The 13,123-nt window shown below is 42.9% G+C and overlaps 1 protein-coding gene across 1 annotated transcript in view; it reads right to left on the bottom strand.

Moving 5' to 3' along the window:
• N (neurogenic locus Notch protein) overlaps positions 1-13,123 on the bottom strand; it is a 200,137-nt gene that overhangs the window by 167,067 nt on the left and 19,947 nt on the right. Inside the window, exon 2 of the mRNA XM_076172221.1 lies at positions 1,966-2,044. Within this exon, the coding sequence (XP_076028336.1) occupies positions 1,966-2,044 (79 nt within the window). The remainder of the gene's footprint in view (positions 1-1,965; positions 2,045-13,123) is intronic.

Genomic DNA, 13,123 nt, shown 5'->3' with positions numbered 1-13,123 from the left:
GAGGAGGAGGAGGAGGAGGAGGAGGAGGAGGAGGAGGAGAAGGAGGAGGTAGCCCGGGCAACTGTCACAATGGCGCCACCAGTCAAGAGCCCCGACTAGTCCGTCGGCGGCACAACACCGGAACTCCCCAGAGGAGCCAAGAGCAGAATGGAAGCGTCTGTGTGCAAATCATTAGCATTGGGGAGAACCGTGTGAAAAGAGCAGAGAGAGAGAGAGAGAGAGAGAGAGAGAGAGAGAGAGAGAGAGAGAGCATTAATAGATAATTTGCAAGAATAAGGGACAAAAAATACAGAGCGAAGTACCACGAAGAGGATGTGAGAAAAAGAGAGCGAGAAAAAGAGCAAGAAAAGAGCGATAAAAGAGAAAAAAGAAAAGATGGCCCGAGAGTGAGAAAAGAGAGGAAGAAGAGACCAAGAAAAGAGAGAAAATAATAATAAAAAAGAGCAGGAAAGGAAAGAGAGAAAGAGAGTAGTCACACTGCACACGAGTTTTCACACATGGCAAATTGGTCTTTCATTGACCATCATACCGATGAGCATTAATCCACTTGCGCCAAATCTTATTGGCGCCCCCGTGGGACTCCTCCCCCGTGGGGGAAGGGGAGGGGGGGGGGCGTGGGATCGCGGGGGTTTGCCTTCCCCTGGGGACTCGAGGCAAGGAGAGCCCTGTGTGAATATACACTCACGACACATTGCGATGATCTGATAAGACTGTGTGTATGTACGTATACATGTGTGTATGTACGTACGTATGTATGTATACATGTAGAATGTATGTACTATGTATGCATGTAAGTATGCATGTATGCACGTATTTATGTACAGTGTGTACTATGCATGCAAGTATGCATGTATGCACGTATGTATGTATTGTATGTATGCATATAAGTATACACGTATGTATGTATAGTATGTTCGTATGTATGCACGTATTGTATGCATACATATAACTATGCACGTATGCATGTATGTACGTATTGTATGTATGTACGTATCGTATGTACGTATTTTATGTACGTATGTATGCATGTATGTACCTATGTATGTATATTACAGGAATACACGTACAAAATGAATATTTAATGGAAATCCATATACACGCATACACAAACGAACGCACTCACATTCACACCGCCTGCCAGATTAGGTATCCGAAATGCATCTTTCCACCCTAATTTCATCCTGATGTGTACTTTCCCCTCACCCTTTCAATAACGGCACCCTGCCTAACAGCTCATGAAAAGACTTGCTGGGAGTCGAGGCGTGGAGTGGGGAAGGAAGGGGGGGAAGGAAGGGGGGAAGGGAGGGGAGGAAGGGAGGGGGGATGTAGAGAAAGGATGAGGGACGTGAGAAGGGGAGATTTTTTGGAGTGGGGGAGGGGAGGGATTGGGTCAGAGACAGATGGAGATAGAGATAGAGTGAGAGACAGAGACAGAGAGATAACCAGCTAGCTTTCCCGTTTTCTTCGCCATGTTGGTCCAAGCTATATACAGAAACTTTAATCCCTCTGGTTCAGAGACAGATGGAGAGAGAGATAGAGAGAGAGAGAGAGAGAGAGAGAGAGAGGTGGGCATTGTTTTAGCCAAAAATCAGTTCAAATAACCAACTACCTTTCCCGTTTTCTTTGCCATGTTGGTCCTAGCTAGAGAAAGATCGAGAGAGAGATATAGAGACAGAGAATAAGAGAGAGAGAGAGAGAGAGAGAGAGAGAGAGAGAGAGAGAGAGAGAGAGAGAGAGAGGGGGGGGGTAAGTGGGTATTCTTTAAACCAGAAATCTGTTACAATAACCTTTTCCATTTTCTTCGCCATTTTGACCTTGGTTATGTCAACAAACTATAATTCCTCTGAGACTAAGCTCCTTTCCCTCCTGCAGAAGTTCATCTGTAGAACAAAATAGTGTAGAACAAATAAACATGCACGTGTTCACACCATTCCTATGAAGAACAAAAACACCCAATGTACTTACTTGCAATAGGATTCTCCTTTGGAATTGTTCATACAATGTCCGCCATTCTTACACGGATTCGGGGAACAAGAGATGAAGGCTGTTGAACAAGATCAGAGAGAACAATGTTAATATTCATCCCATAACAATAATACTTATAACAATAATAAATAATAATTATAAAGATAAGTTAAAAAAAAATAACAAAAGAACAATTAATAATAATAACAATAAAAAGAAAGGCCGGCAATAATAATAAAAATAATTATACTAACAATTATTAACATTAATAATAACAATAATAGTTAAAAAATTGGAAAATATTAATTATGATAAATAATGATAATACGAATCGGCAGTAATCTCCCGCCGTGATCTTGGACGAAACAAACAAGCCACACATTCATCTATTTCGCTCATTAACTGCCGGCAGGCGATTTTATTCATCGCCGTGATATCTCGTATCTCGAAGGGATTAAATAAAATCGCCTGCCGACACGGAGTCTCAAAGGATCAAGTGCCACCCGGTACGGAAGGGGTTAAGCCCTCCTTGTGGATGATAGTGTCACGGGTACGATCTTGCCAGTCCTGGTTCGATCCCCGTATTGGGATTCTTGTCACCAATGACGAGGGAGAGAGGAAGGAGGGAGGAAAGGAAGGAGGGAAGGAGGGATGGAAGGAGCGAGGAAGGAAGGTAGAGGGAGGGAGGAGGGATGGAGGAAGGAGAGAAGGAGGAAGGAAGGGAGAGATAAAGGGAAGTAACGTGGGATGGAGGGAGTGAGGGAGGATGGAGTGAAGGAGGATGGAGTGAAGGAGTAAGGGACGGAGGGAGTGAGGGATGGAGAAAGAAAGGTGGAAGGAGTGTGGGAGGGAGGAAGAAAGATGGAGGGAGTGTGGGAGGGAGGAAGAAAGGTGGAGGGAGGGAGGAAGGTGGAGGGAGTGTGGGAGGGAGGAAGAAAGGTGGAGGGAGGGTGGGAGGGAGGAAGAAAGGTGGAAGGAGTGTGGGAGGGAGGAAGAAAGGTAAAGGGAGTGTGGGAGGGAGGAAGAAAGGAGGAGGGAGGGAGGAAGAAAGGAGGAGGGAGTGAGGAAGGTGGAGGGAGTGAGGGAGTGCAGGAGGCAACAGCTGGGAGGCAGCCGAGGGAGGGAGGGAGGAAGGCACAGGTCAAGAGCGTCGTCATTTTCTTCTTCTTCTTCCTCCATTTCCGTCTTGTTTCATTCTTATTTAATCTATTTTCAATCGCTTATTAATTATCTATATGTTCTTTTTTCGTTGTTTTCATCAAATATTTTTCTTCGTCTAATAGTATATCTTCATCAATTTACTAATTTATTTTGGAAAATGCTTTTTGGTTCATTAATTGTTGTTGTGCGGAAGGAAGAAGAGGAGGGAAGAAGAGGAGGGAAGAAGAGGAGGGAAGAAGAGGAGGGAAGAGGAGGAAGAGGAGGAAGAGGGAAGAGGGGGAAGAGGAGGAGGGAAGAGGAGGAAGAGGGAAGAGGAGGAAGAGGGAAGAGGAGGAAGAGGGAAGAGAAGGAGTAGGGAAGAGAAGGAAGACTACAGACTACAATCATGGAACTGTATTTACAGCTAAATTCGCCTGTATATAGTTTTAAGAATTCTATGGTATAATTGTCCAACAAAAATAATCTAAAAAGGGTTTTTCGAACTGTCATGATATAATCTGACACGAGATGATGAAAACTCATTTGACGTCGGCCAAAACAGTGACTCAGCTTAAACATAAAAAAGACTACGTCAGCTGTAAGTCATAAACACACACACACACACACACACACACACACACACACAAAGCTCAATATAATTTACCTACTGTTTAGAAAAAAATATAATGTATGATACCGCAACGTGGGTTCAGAGAAAGAGAGAGAGAGAGAGAGAGAGAGAGAGAGAGAGAGAGAGAGAGAGAGAGAGAGAGAGAGAGAGAGAGAGAGAGAGAAAGAGAGGGGGGGGGGCACCAGCATCGACTGATGGTATGCACCCCACTTCCTGCCTTCCATTCCGATTCAGAAACTCGCTATCCTTCCCATCCACAACAGAGAACGGGATTGACCGAAATCTAACATCATTTAACCCCCCAATTCCCCCCCAATCCACCAGCGAGTAATTGCTCGTTTGCCTATATACTTATTGTTATCCACCCCCTCCCCCTCCCTTCCCCCACTGGCCGAGCTGGTGCACCTGGCTCTCTCCGCCAATCAGATTCTCCTTCCCAGCTTCAGCCAATCACGGCCGAGGGCCTCGCGCGGTCATTGGCCAATGTCGTGCTTCCCTCCGCTCACGTCATGTCGTCGCTTGCGTCCAACACCGAATCGACAAAGGTTGCCTTGAATGTAGCCTTTCACGTATTACTTTTTAGTAAAGCAAATACTTCCAGTACTACAGCCCCAACTACAGTCACTCAGACAACAAAGCAACTGTAAAGGCAACATGAACAACCAACAAGATAAAACACATTAAAAATGTGATAACAATACTGAAGAATGAAAACACCAACAATAATAATTACAAATTCAACACAAACAACTCCTCATTACGGAGAATGAAGAAGAAATAAAATTAAAGTAAGAATTGCACCCCAGCATACACTCACGCGCACACGTACATACACACGACAAACTGACGAGTTGAAAATGGGTCCCACCCTATAATTTCCTAATTCCAACCAACCCAAATAATCCTTGATAGGTGCTTGGTGCATTTTTTAATGCAACTGCTGCCTAACTAGGTCAGTTGAAAATAAAAAATAATAAAAAAAAAAAATAAAAAAAATAAAAAAAATAATAAAATAAAATAAAATAAAATAATGGCAATGGCAAGAAAATAATAATTAAATTAATTAATTAAATAAACAATTATAAGTAAATAAAGAAATAAATATGTAAATGAACAAATAAAATAAACACAAATAAATAACAAATGACACTAATAAAATTAATACACACACACACACATATATATATATATATATATATATATATATATATATATATATATATAATCTATAAAACCTTTTTGCTATCCAGGACCATGGAGACGACGAAAAAATATATATACAAATAAATCTTCAAACCGCATACGTTAACACGAAAAATAAAAATATCTTAAGATAAATTCAACTGTTCTTTTAAGAAACATCAATAGAGACAAACTTCGCCATATGCGCCGAGAATCGAGCACGAAACCAACCCGCCACAGCAGCAAACCTCTTGACAAATATTCGACCACGCCAGACATCTGGAGACCAAGCAGGCCATAAATCACGGCCACAAATTCATATTAAAAATAACGCTACAAGGCAGCGCCCTACAATAAACGTAATAAAATATTCCAAAGATGAGCATACAAGAGTTACCACAGCCCTTCGGACGCCTACACATAAAATGATCTTAGGAAATCAATAATAATAATATATGATAAATTAATAAATAGAAATAAAACAGATAAATAAATAATATGAAATGAACATTAACACACAGATAAATGAAACAAATTAAAAATAAACCATTTAAATAGAAAAAAAATAATTTAACAAAATTCAATAAATAAAATTTTTTAGATGGTACTATTAGATGACCAAACAAATACATCAAATTAATTCCATCTGGGTTCATATTCTAAAACGTCCAGGACAGAAACGCTGGTAAATTACAACCCATGACAACAACAACAACACATGGATTTACGATGCGAATGAGACATTTACGACCAGATTTACGATCATCGTAAATGTTCTACGTCAAGGAAATACAGCTGCATACATCTACTACAGCTACAAGACGCCAAAAGCTGTAGGATGAGTGAAGGAAAGTATATAAAACTTGTTTCTCATAATTACTTTTCAACCATCAGACACTCTCACACACACACACGTTTGAAGCTAGATATAATTAGAGGGTAAGAGAGGACGGGTCATCACGAGCATTACTACTTTCTTGTATACCCCAGTTAGGTAAACACACACACACACACACACACACACACACACACACACAGATTACTGGATACCTTGAATAAATTCGATAAAGAAACAGTGTGTGCAAACGCTATTCAAGATTTTAAGAAAAAAAACTTGATGCCGAAAAATTCAAAGACGGGGCACCACGAGCATAGCTCCCTTCCCGTATAATACAACTAGGTAAATACTAAGCGAGACACAGAAGTAAGTTTAACCATTTACAACAACAACCTAAGCATTACCACCGAGGAAAGAACTTGCAGCGTTTAAAGTCAAGATGACCTAGCCTTGGTACCCCTCCATATTTGGCGCAGCAAATATTTTTACTGGTGTAGCTGGGGTCTCCACACAGAACACACTCGCTCCCTCCACCTTCCCGTCCTCACCTACTAACTTAGTGTACGTGCGTAACATACGATGTTGTTACGTGCACCGACTGCCCTTTCCATCCAGCCAGGAGGCCGGATCCGTCCTTACCCATTTCCTGAAGAGTAGTGAATCCTAACCCCATAATCTAGAAGTGAGTTAGGATACTCATTGCATAGGGAAAGAGGCCACAAAAGTGTGTGTGTGTGTGTGTGTGTGTGTGTGTGTGTGTGTGTGTGTGTGTGTGTGTGTGTGTGCCCACGTCCGTATATGCACGCATAGACCCTAATGATTACCAAACCAATGTATTTTTACTCTACCAACACAAAGAGGGTAATCACTCATAGCTCCTTCATCTGTCCCCATCGACAAGTGACCTAGCACCATGACCTCGTCTACAATGACCCGTGACCTAACACCACGACCCCAATGCCTGTGAAACTACTGACATTTCCCTGTCACCGGAACTACATCAAATTGCCCAGATAAGAACACAAGAATGAAGGAGACTGCAAGTGACCATAAGGCCTACACTAGGCAGTTCCATGTCCATGACCACCTGTCGTCCCCATCCATAAAGCTGTCTAGTGTGTTTCTTAAAACAATTGATAGTTTCAGCGCTCACTACATGGTTACTAAGTCTATTCCATTCGTTGACCACCCTATTAGTAGACCAATTCTTGCCTATTTCCTTCATAATCTAAATTTGTCCAGTTTAAATCCATTACTGCGAGTCCTGCCCTGTTGCCTTAATATGATGACCTTGTTTGCGCCATCGATGTTAAAGCCTTTGATTCACTTAAAACGACGTTGAAGTCCAAATGTTGAACCATACGCCAACGGGGTAAGAAACAAAGAATGATCTTAGGTTGTCATAAATTAGATTTAACCATAAAAAAAGATTCAGACGGGAACCCCGCCAACCGCGTAGTCAATCAGTGGAATGGACCTCCCTGGGGAGGAGACGGAATGTCGGCTGTACAGTTCCAATTATTTAAATTTACTTCGAGTATACACAGATAGTTAATTTGTTCATTTAACTCTTTGTGTATTTATCTCTCAAAATTATTTTTTTCTTCTGCATCTGAACCCTTAATGCTAAGTGTTGTCTTCTGTCGGCATCATAATCCTATTTAATGTAAATTATGTAAACCAACTTAATATTACTTTACGTATTAGGCTGTGTATTATGCATGCCTCTCAATCCAGTTTCAATTTGCATACTGAATTATATGTTGAACATGATAATGCATACATTATATACCTCACACTAAAAATTTCGTCATTATATTATAATTATCATTACTGACACCATCTTCTTTACACACCTTCCAGGATTTTTTTTAAGATCTTAAGATACGGTTGAGTTTGCTTTGGTGCGTAATATACATGCCACATAATTGTATCTCCATAATTATCATTACTATTACCATCATCATTAAATACCTTAAATGATTTTTTGAGAGCTTATGTATTATACGTGCGAGTTTGCTATGGTGTGCAATATACATACCATATAATTATAATCAGCTGATAAGTGGTATATACCAATTTCATTCGTGTTTTCTTACCCTGGGGTGTAAGCCATCCCAGATGGGTGATGGGATCTATGTTGGTAGGTGCTTAGAAACGCTGAGCCTTGTGCCCATGTAGTATATGTAGTATGTCAGTTCTCTACAATGTATTAACCGATCTCGTGAAGGCGTTTATAAAACTGCCTTTGTTGCCAGTATGGCCTTCCTCTTCAGATGAAAAAGTGGGGTGGGGAGATGGAAGGAGGGAGGGAGGGGGGAGAGAGGGAGGGGGAGAGAGGGAGGGAAGGGGGGGAGGTAGAAGCTACAAGGGACCAGATTCTCGTTTCATTAATGTGTGTGTATATTTAACTTTAAAGACCACTTGCACACCTCGCATTGCTTCACCCAGCCCACCCGGACTCCCCATCCACCCTCGCTCGCGCCATAATATTCCCACCCTACCGTAGAGGCCATTTATCCATTTCTTTGTCTTGCACTTTCATCTTCCTGCAACGCCCCGATAGGTCGGTCCCGCATCTTCCCACCCCACACCCTTCCTCACTGCCTACCCAGCCTCCTCCTCCTTCCCCCTTAGCAGACTACCCCCCTCCCCCCACCGCCCATGCCGCCCCACTTCGGCTCGGTGGGCGTGGTGCTCAGTGCCTCGCTCGAGTCACAAAGAGGATGACCTACTTTTGTGGCACCAAAAGGAACTAAACTAGTTGGCAGTTCTAGTCTGACCCATTTTGCTACTTGCGTGAGCCGTTTATTGATTTTGTTAAGGCTAAGAACAGCCGACGTTGTGCAGGCTGAGCTGAGACGAGAGGAGAACAGAAGAGGCAGGGAATCTCTGAATCAAATATAATGGTGACTTGTTCCCCACCACCCACATAATTACCATCAACGACCTGTGTATTTACTCTTGCTGTCGCCAAGCGATTTTATTCAACCAGGGCGAGAGGCAGTCACCGATACCAGTTGGAGATCGAAGTTACGCTCTTCACATAAGATGTATTGAGAGATGGTCAGCCCATACATATCTGCTGACGTCACGTGGAAGATGACCCGTAGAGCATTTTTACTGATGCCACTACGGACCAGTCACGCAGAACTGTTTGACTGGAGACCATTATTTATTCAGAAAAAAAAAAAAAAAAAAAAAAAAAAAAATGCTGATCATTCCCCTCGGTGTGATACTCATCCCCAACATAATTAATTAATAATAATAATAATAATAATAATAATAATAATAATAAAATAAATACAAAAAATATGAAGATATAACAATAATAGGCTAAAATAATAATTATAATGATATCGCCTAGCGACATCCAGGAAAAAAAAAAAAAATCTCCCAATTAAGCGTTTGTGATGAGAGGAAGTGGAGGCAGCGAGGCATGCGTCCGTCCACGCTCGATGATTCGAACGCTCGAACACTCGCCACTTCGGCGGTCGGGGTCCAACACAACGGTAAGCAACGATGCGCGCATGCGCGTACACGACACCCCATACGTATGATTTCGTATTTAAATAAAAACTATATAATCATTATTTGTCAATACTAATAATAATATAAACGATAATAATAATGATAATAATAATAATAATAACACGATGGTCCATACGGATTTCGTATTTAAATAAAAACTATAAATATGTCAATAATAACAACAACAATAACAATGATAATAATAATAATAATAATAATAATAATACCGGTAATGACGTAAACAAAAATAATACTAAATTTCAAAATTACCATAATTTCTACAATAAGAATAATAAAATGGCGCCTTTAAATATTTTATTAAATTTACATCACGAGAATCCCATATTTTCATTAACTCATTCAGACCTAACATTCCATTAAAAGTATTTTTTCAGTCGATTTTATTCGCCTTAGGGGTGTCTACCTGGGAGCGCTGTGGTCAACCCTGTGATGGTATAGGTACGTCACAAGAATAGGCTGCAGGAAGTAACCCTCCCCATTTCCTTTCCCAAGCCGACGGAAGCTCTGTCCAATGTGGACCCAAGAAAGGCCTTTCCAATGTGGAACAGTGGAAGGTACCGTCTAATGTGGAACAGTGGAAGGTATCGTCTAATGTGGACCTGAGGAACTCCCGTCCAATGTGGTCCAGAGGAAGTTCCGTCCAATGTGGACCAGAGGCAGGTCCGCTAAATGTGGACCAGGCCAACGTGGACCCGAAGAAGGTCCGTCCGATGTGGACCAGAGGAAGTCCAGTCCAATGTGGACCAGAGGAAGCCCGGTCCAATATGAACCGGAAGCGAGTGGTCACAAAAATCCCTGAGCAAGATTTTCCGTTTTCTAATTCTCTTTATTTATTTTCCGATTCTCTCCAGATCTGTTGAGTGTTATGGGAGATACTGGAAGAGACGATTCAAGCTGTGTGATACATAACACATTGATACACACTTCGGACCTCTCCCCCTCCCCTCCCCTCCCCTCCTCCCTCCGCATCCGTTCATCCACTGTGCTGATGCGAGGAACATCCCTTCACGTCAAGTCAATCATCCATCCATTCATCCAGAATATCTCTTCATACTATTTCTTGCGCTCAATTTTGAGAGGGTGACCTAGAATGAGATGAATACATGGATGGATGGATGGATGGATGAGGTGACAAGAGATTTAGATATAAAATATATATAAATTAATAAATAAAAAGTAAATAAAATATACCAAACAAAATCGAATACAACATATAATAAACTATCATAAATACAAAATCAAACAAGACAAAGAAACGCACAAAATAAATTCATAACCTGGCAACCTTCCGGCGGAGATTGTGACAATAACAAATAAACAAACAAATAAATAAATATCAAACAAAATACATAAACATGGACACTAACAAATTAGATAACTAAGCCACGTCCTATCATCCACGTACAGGTAATTCATCGCGACAAAGACGATAAAACCACGGGGGGTGGGGGGTAGTAAATGACCCAATTTGACCTGAGATCGTGAGCAGAGCGCACTAACCACTGGACTACCACGACCCCCGGCCGTTGGCGCGGCAGCGTGCCAGTGGTGACCTCTGACCCATGACGTCACAAACCCCTCCCCCCCTCAAACCGGTGACGCCCTCTACAGAGACTATGGAGAGACTGGAAAGACTGAAGACAATCCGATGAGACTGAAGACTGAGAAGCATAGACTGTGGAGAGACTGGAAAGACCGGAAAGACTAAAGAGACTCTTATGAGACTGAAGAGGACAGACTGTGGAGAGACTGGAAAGACCGGACAGACTGACGAGACTGAAGAGACTGACAAGCATAGACTGACTGGTGAGACCGGAAAGACTGAAAAGACTGAAAACACTCTAGAAAGACTGACGAAACTGTAAAGACAGGAAAGACTGAAGACATTCTAGAGAGACTGACTGAGACTGAAACGACCTGAATGACTGAAAAGACTGGAAAAGACTGACATCACACTGGAGACTGTCAATCAGATGATTACAGTGGAGGAGCATGCCGACAGGAGACCTTTTGGTCCATAACTAGGTCGGATGCAAAAAAATGATAACGATAAATTGAATAAATAAATAAAATAAATATGATAATATAAATAATAACCCACCACTCGATCAAATAATCCCCCCTTTTGATCCCGAACCTGCCCCCCATCCCCCCGAAGGTCCTTGATATTAATAAAAATCACCTCCCGACAGCCAGACCACATATAGCAAGGGGCGTCCTCGGTCGATACGAAGGCCGCTCCGCCCTAAGACCTTACTAGGGTCCTTACCTTTCCAGGAACCTTCCGTGCCTTACTAAGGCCCCCAGGACGAGGGGGGGAGATGATACCGATACATACCAAGTGCACCGTTCACATGAACGGCCACGAGAAAGGCTAAGTAAAATGTGAATAAGGAAATGAATAAATAATGGATAAATATTCACGAGGTACGCTGGGTAAGCTCACATACGATTCTGGCGGGCATATTATTGCTCGCTTCAATGAATCTAGGTGGGAGGAGGGGCGAGGAGGAGGAGGAGGAGGAGGAAGAGGAGGAGGGGGTGAGGAGGAAGAGATGGGAAAGGAAGAGGATGAGAAAGGTGATGGTGAAAGAGGAGGAAGAGGAGGAAGAGATGGGAAAGGAAGAGGAGGACAAAGAGGTGATGGTGAAAGAGGAAGAGGAAGAAGAGAAAGAAAAAGAGGAGAGGAGGATGAGAAAGTGAAGATGGTGAAGAAGGAAAATGGGGGAGAAAAGAATAAAGAGGAGAAAGAGAAAATGGTAAAGGAGGAGAATGAGTAAAAAGAAGTGAAGGATAAAGAGGAAGAAGAGGAAGAGAAAGAGAAGGAAGAGTAAGAAGCGAAGAATAAAGAGGAAGAGGAGGAAGAGGAGAAAGAGAAGGAAGAGTAAGAAGAAGCGAAGGATAAAGAAGAAGAAGAGGAGGAGGAAGAGGAGAAAGAGAAGGAACATGGAGGAGGAGGAGGAACGTAGAGAAGAGGAGGGTGAGATTCAACATCAGGACTCGAGGCCCCCAGGCGAAACATTCCCCCTCCCCCTTCCCCCCCCCGGATCCCCCCTCCCCCTCTGGACAAAAAACCAGACCTAGACCTGCCCGCCCTCTCCCCCCCTCCCCCCATCAACCCACTCAATACTGTGTACCTCTTATGTTCTTCATTCCATCCCTCGTCAGACTCTTCCATTTACCTCCGAGGGGCCCCGTCGTTGACCAAAAGGGGACAGCCTCTCTTCGGGAACCCCTTCTGTTCCGGGTAGTACTTTTCCTAATACTCTTCATGCCGTCAAGTGATTTTATTCACCTCCGTGGTACCCTAACGGAAGCGAAGAACCAGCCTTCGGTATCCTAGCCATCTCTTCTCCGACCCCCAACAGGGAACAGGATCTAGAAGGACCGCGACCCCTAACATCAAGCCACAGCTGTACGGGGGAAGGGGAACAGGGGCTGGGCTCCCTATCGCAGAGATAAAAATCACCCGCCGACAGGAACAACGGGATCTATACAATGAGGCACAACAAGACCTGTGATGTCACAGCAGTTCAAGGCGCCCATTCATTGGCTGGCTCACCTTGTGCCGAGTAGCGGGTTGATTTCGGTCGTGATCCCCGCGTTCGAATCCCAACAGCTCCCGGCGGCTTCCCACGGAAGCCCGAGCACACAGGGCAAAGGTGGCGATTTGGGACGAGGCTAAGCGTCTCCTGGGGTGAGCACATCTTCGGGTGACCGAAACTCGTCTCTATTAAGAAATTATTTGTGTCCCGTCACCAGAACTTCCATCCTTTGGGGACAAAAAGGCGGAAATAAAGGAGAGATTTCAAGGA

The sequence above is a fragment of the Oratosquilla oratoria genome, chromosome 32 (genome assembly GCF_046742065.1).
Source record: "Oratosquilla oratoria isolate Oo_2021 chromosome 32, ASM4674206v1, whole genome shotgun sequence".
In the NCBI taxonomy this organism is placed as follows: Eukaryota; Metazoa; Arthropoda; class Malacostraca; order Stomatopoda; family Squillidae; genus Oratosquilla; species Oratosquilla oratoria.
The sequence above is the reverse complement of the archived record's forward strand: the minus strand, read 5'-3'. Positions and strand labels throughout refer to the sequence as shown.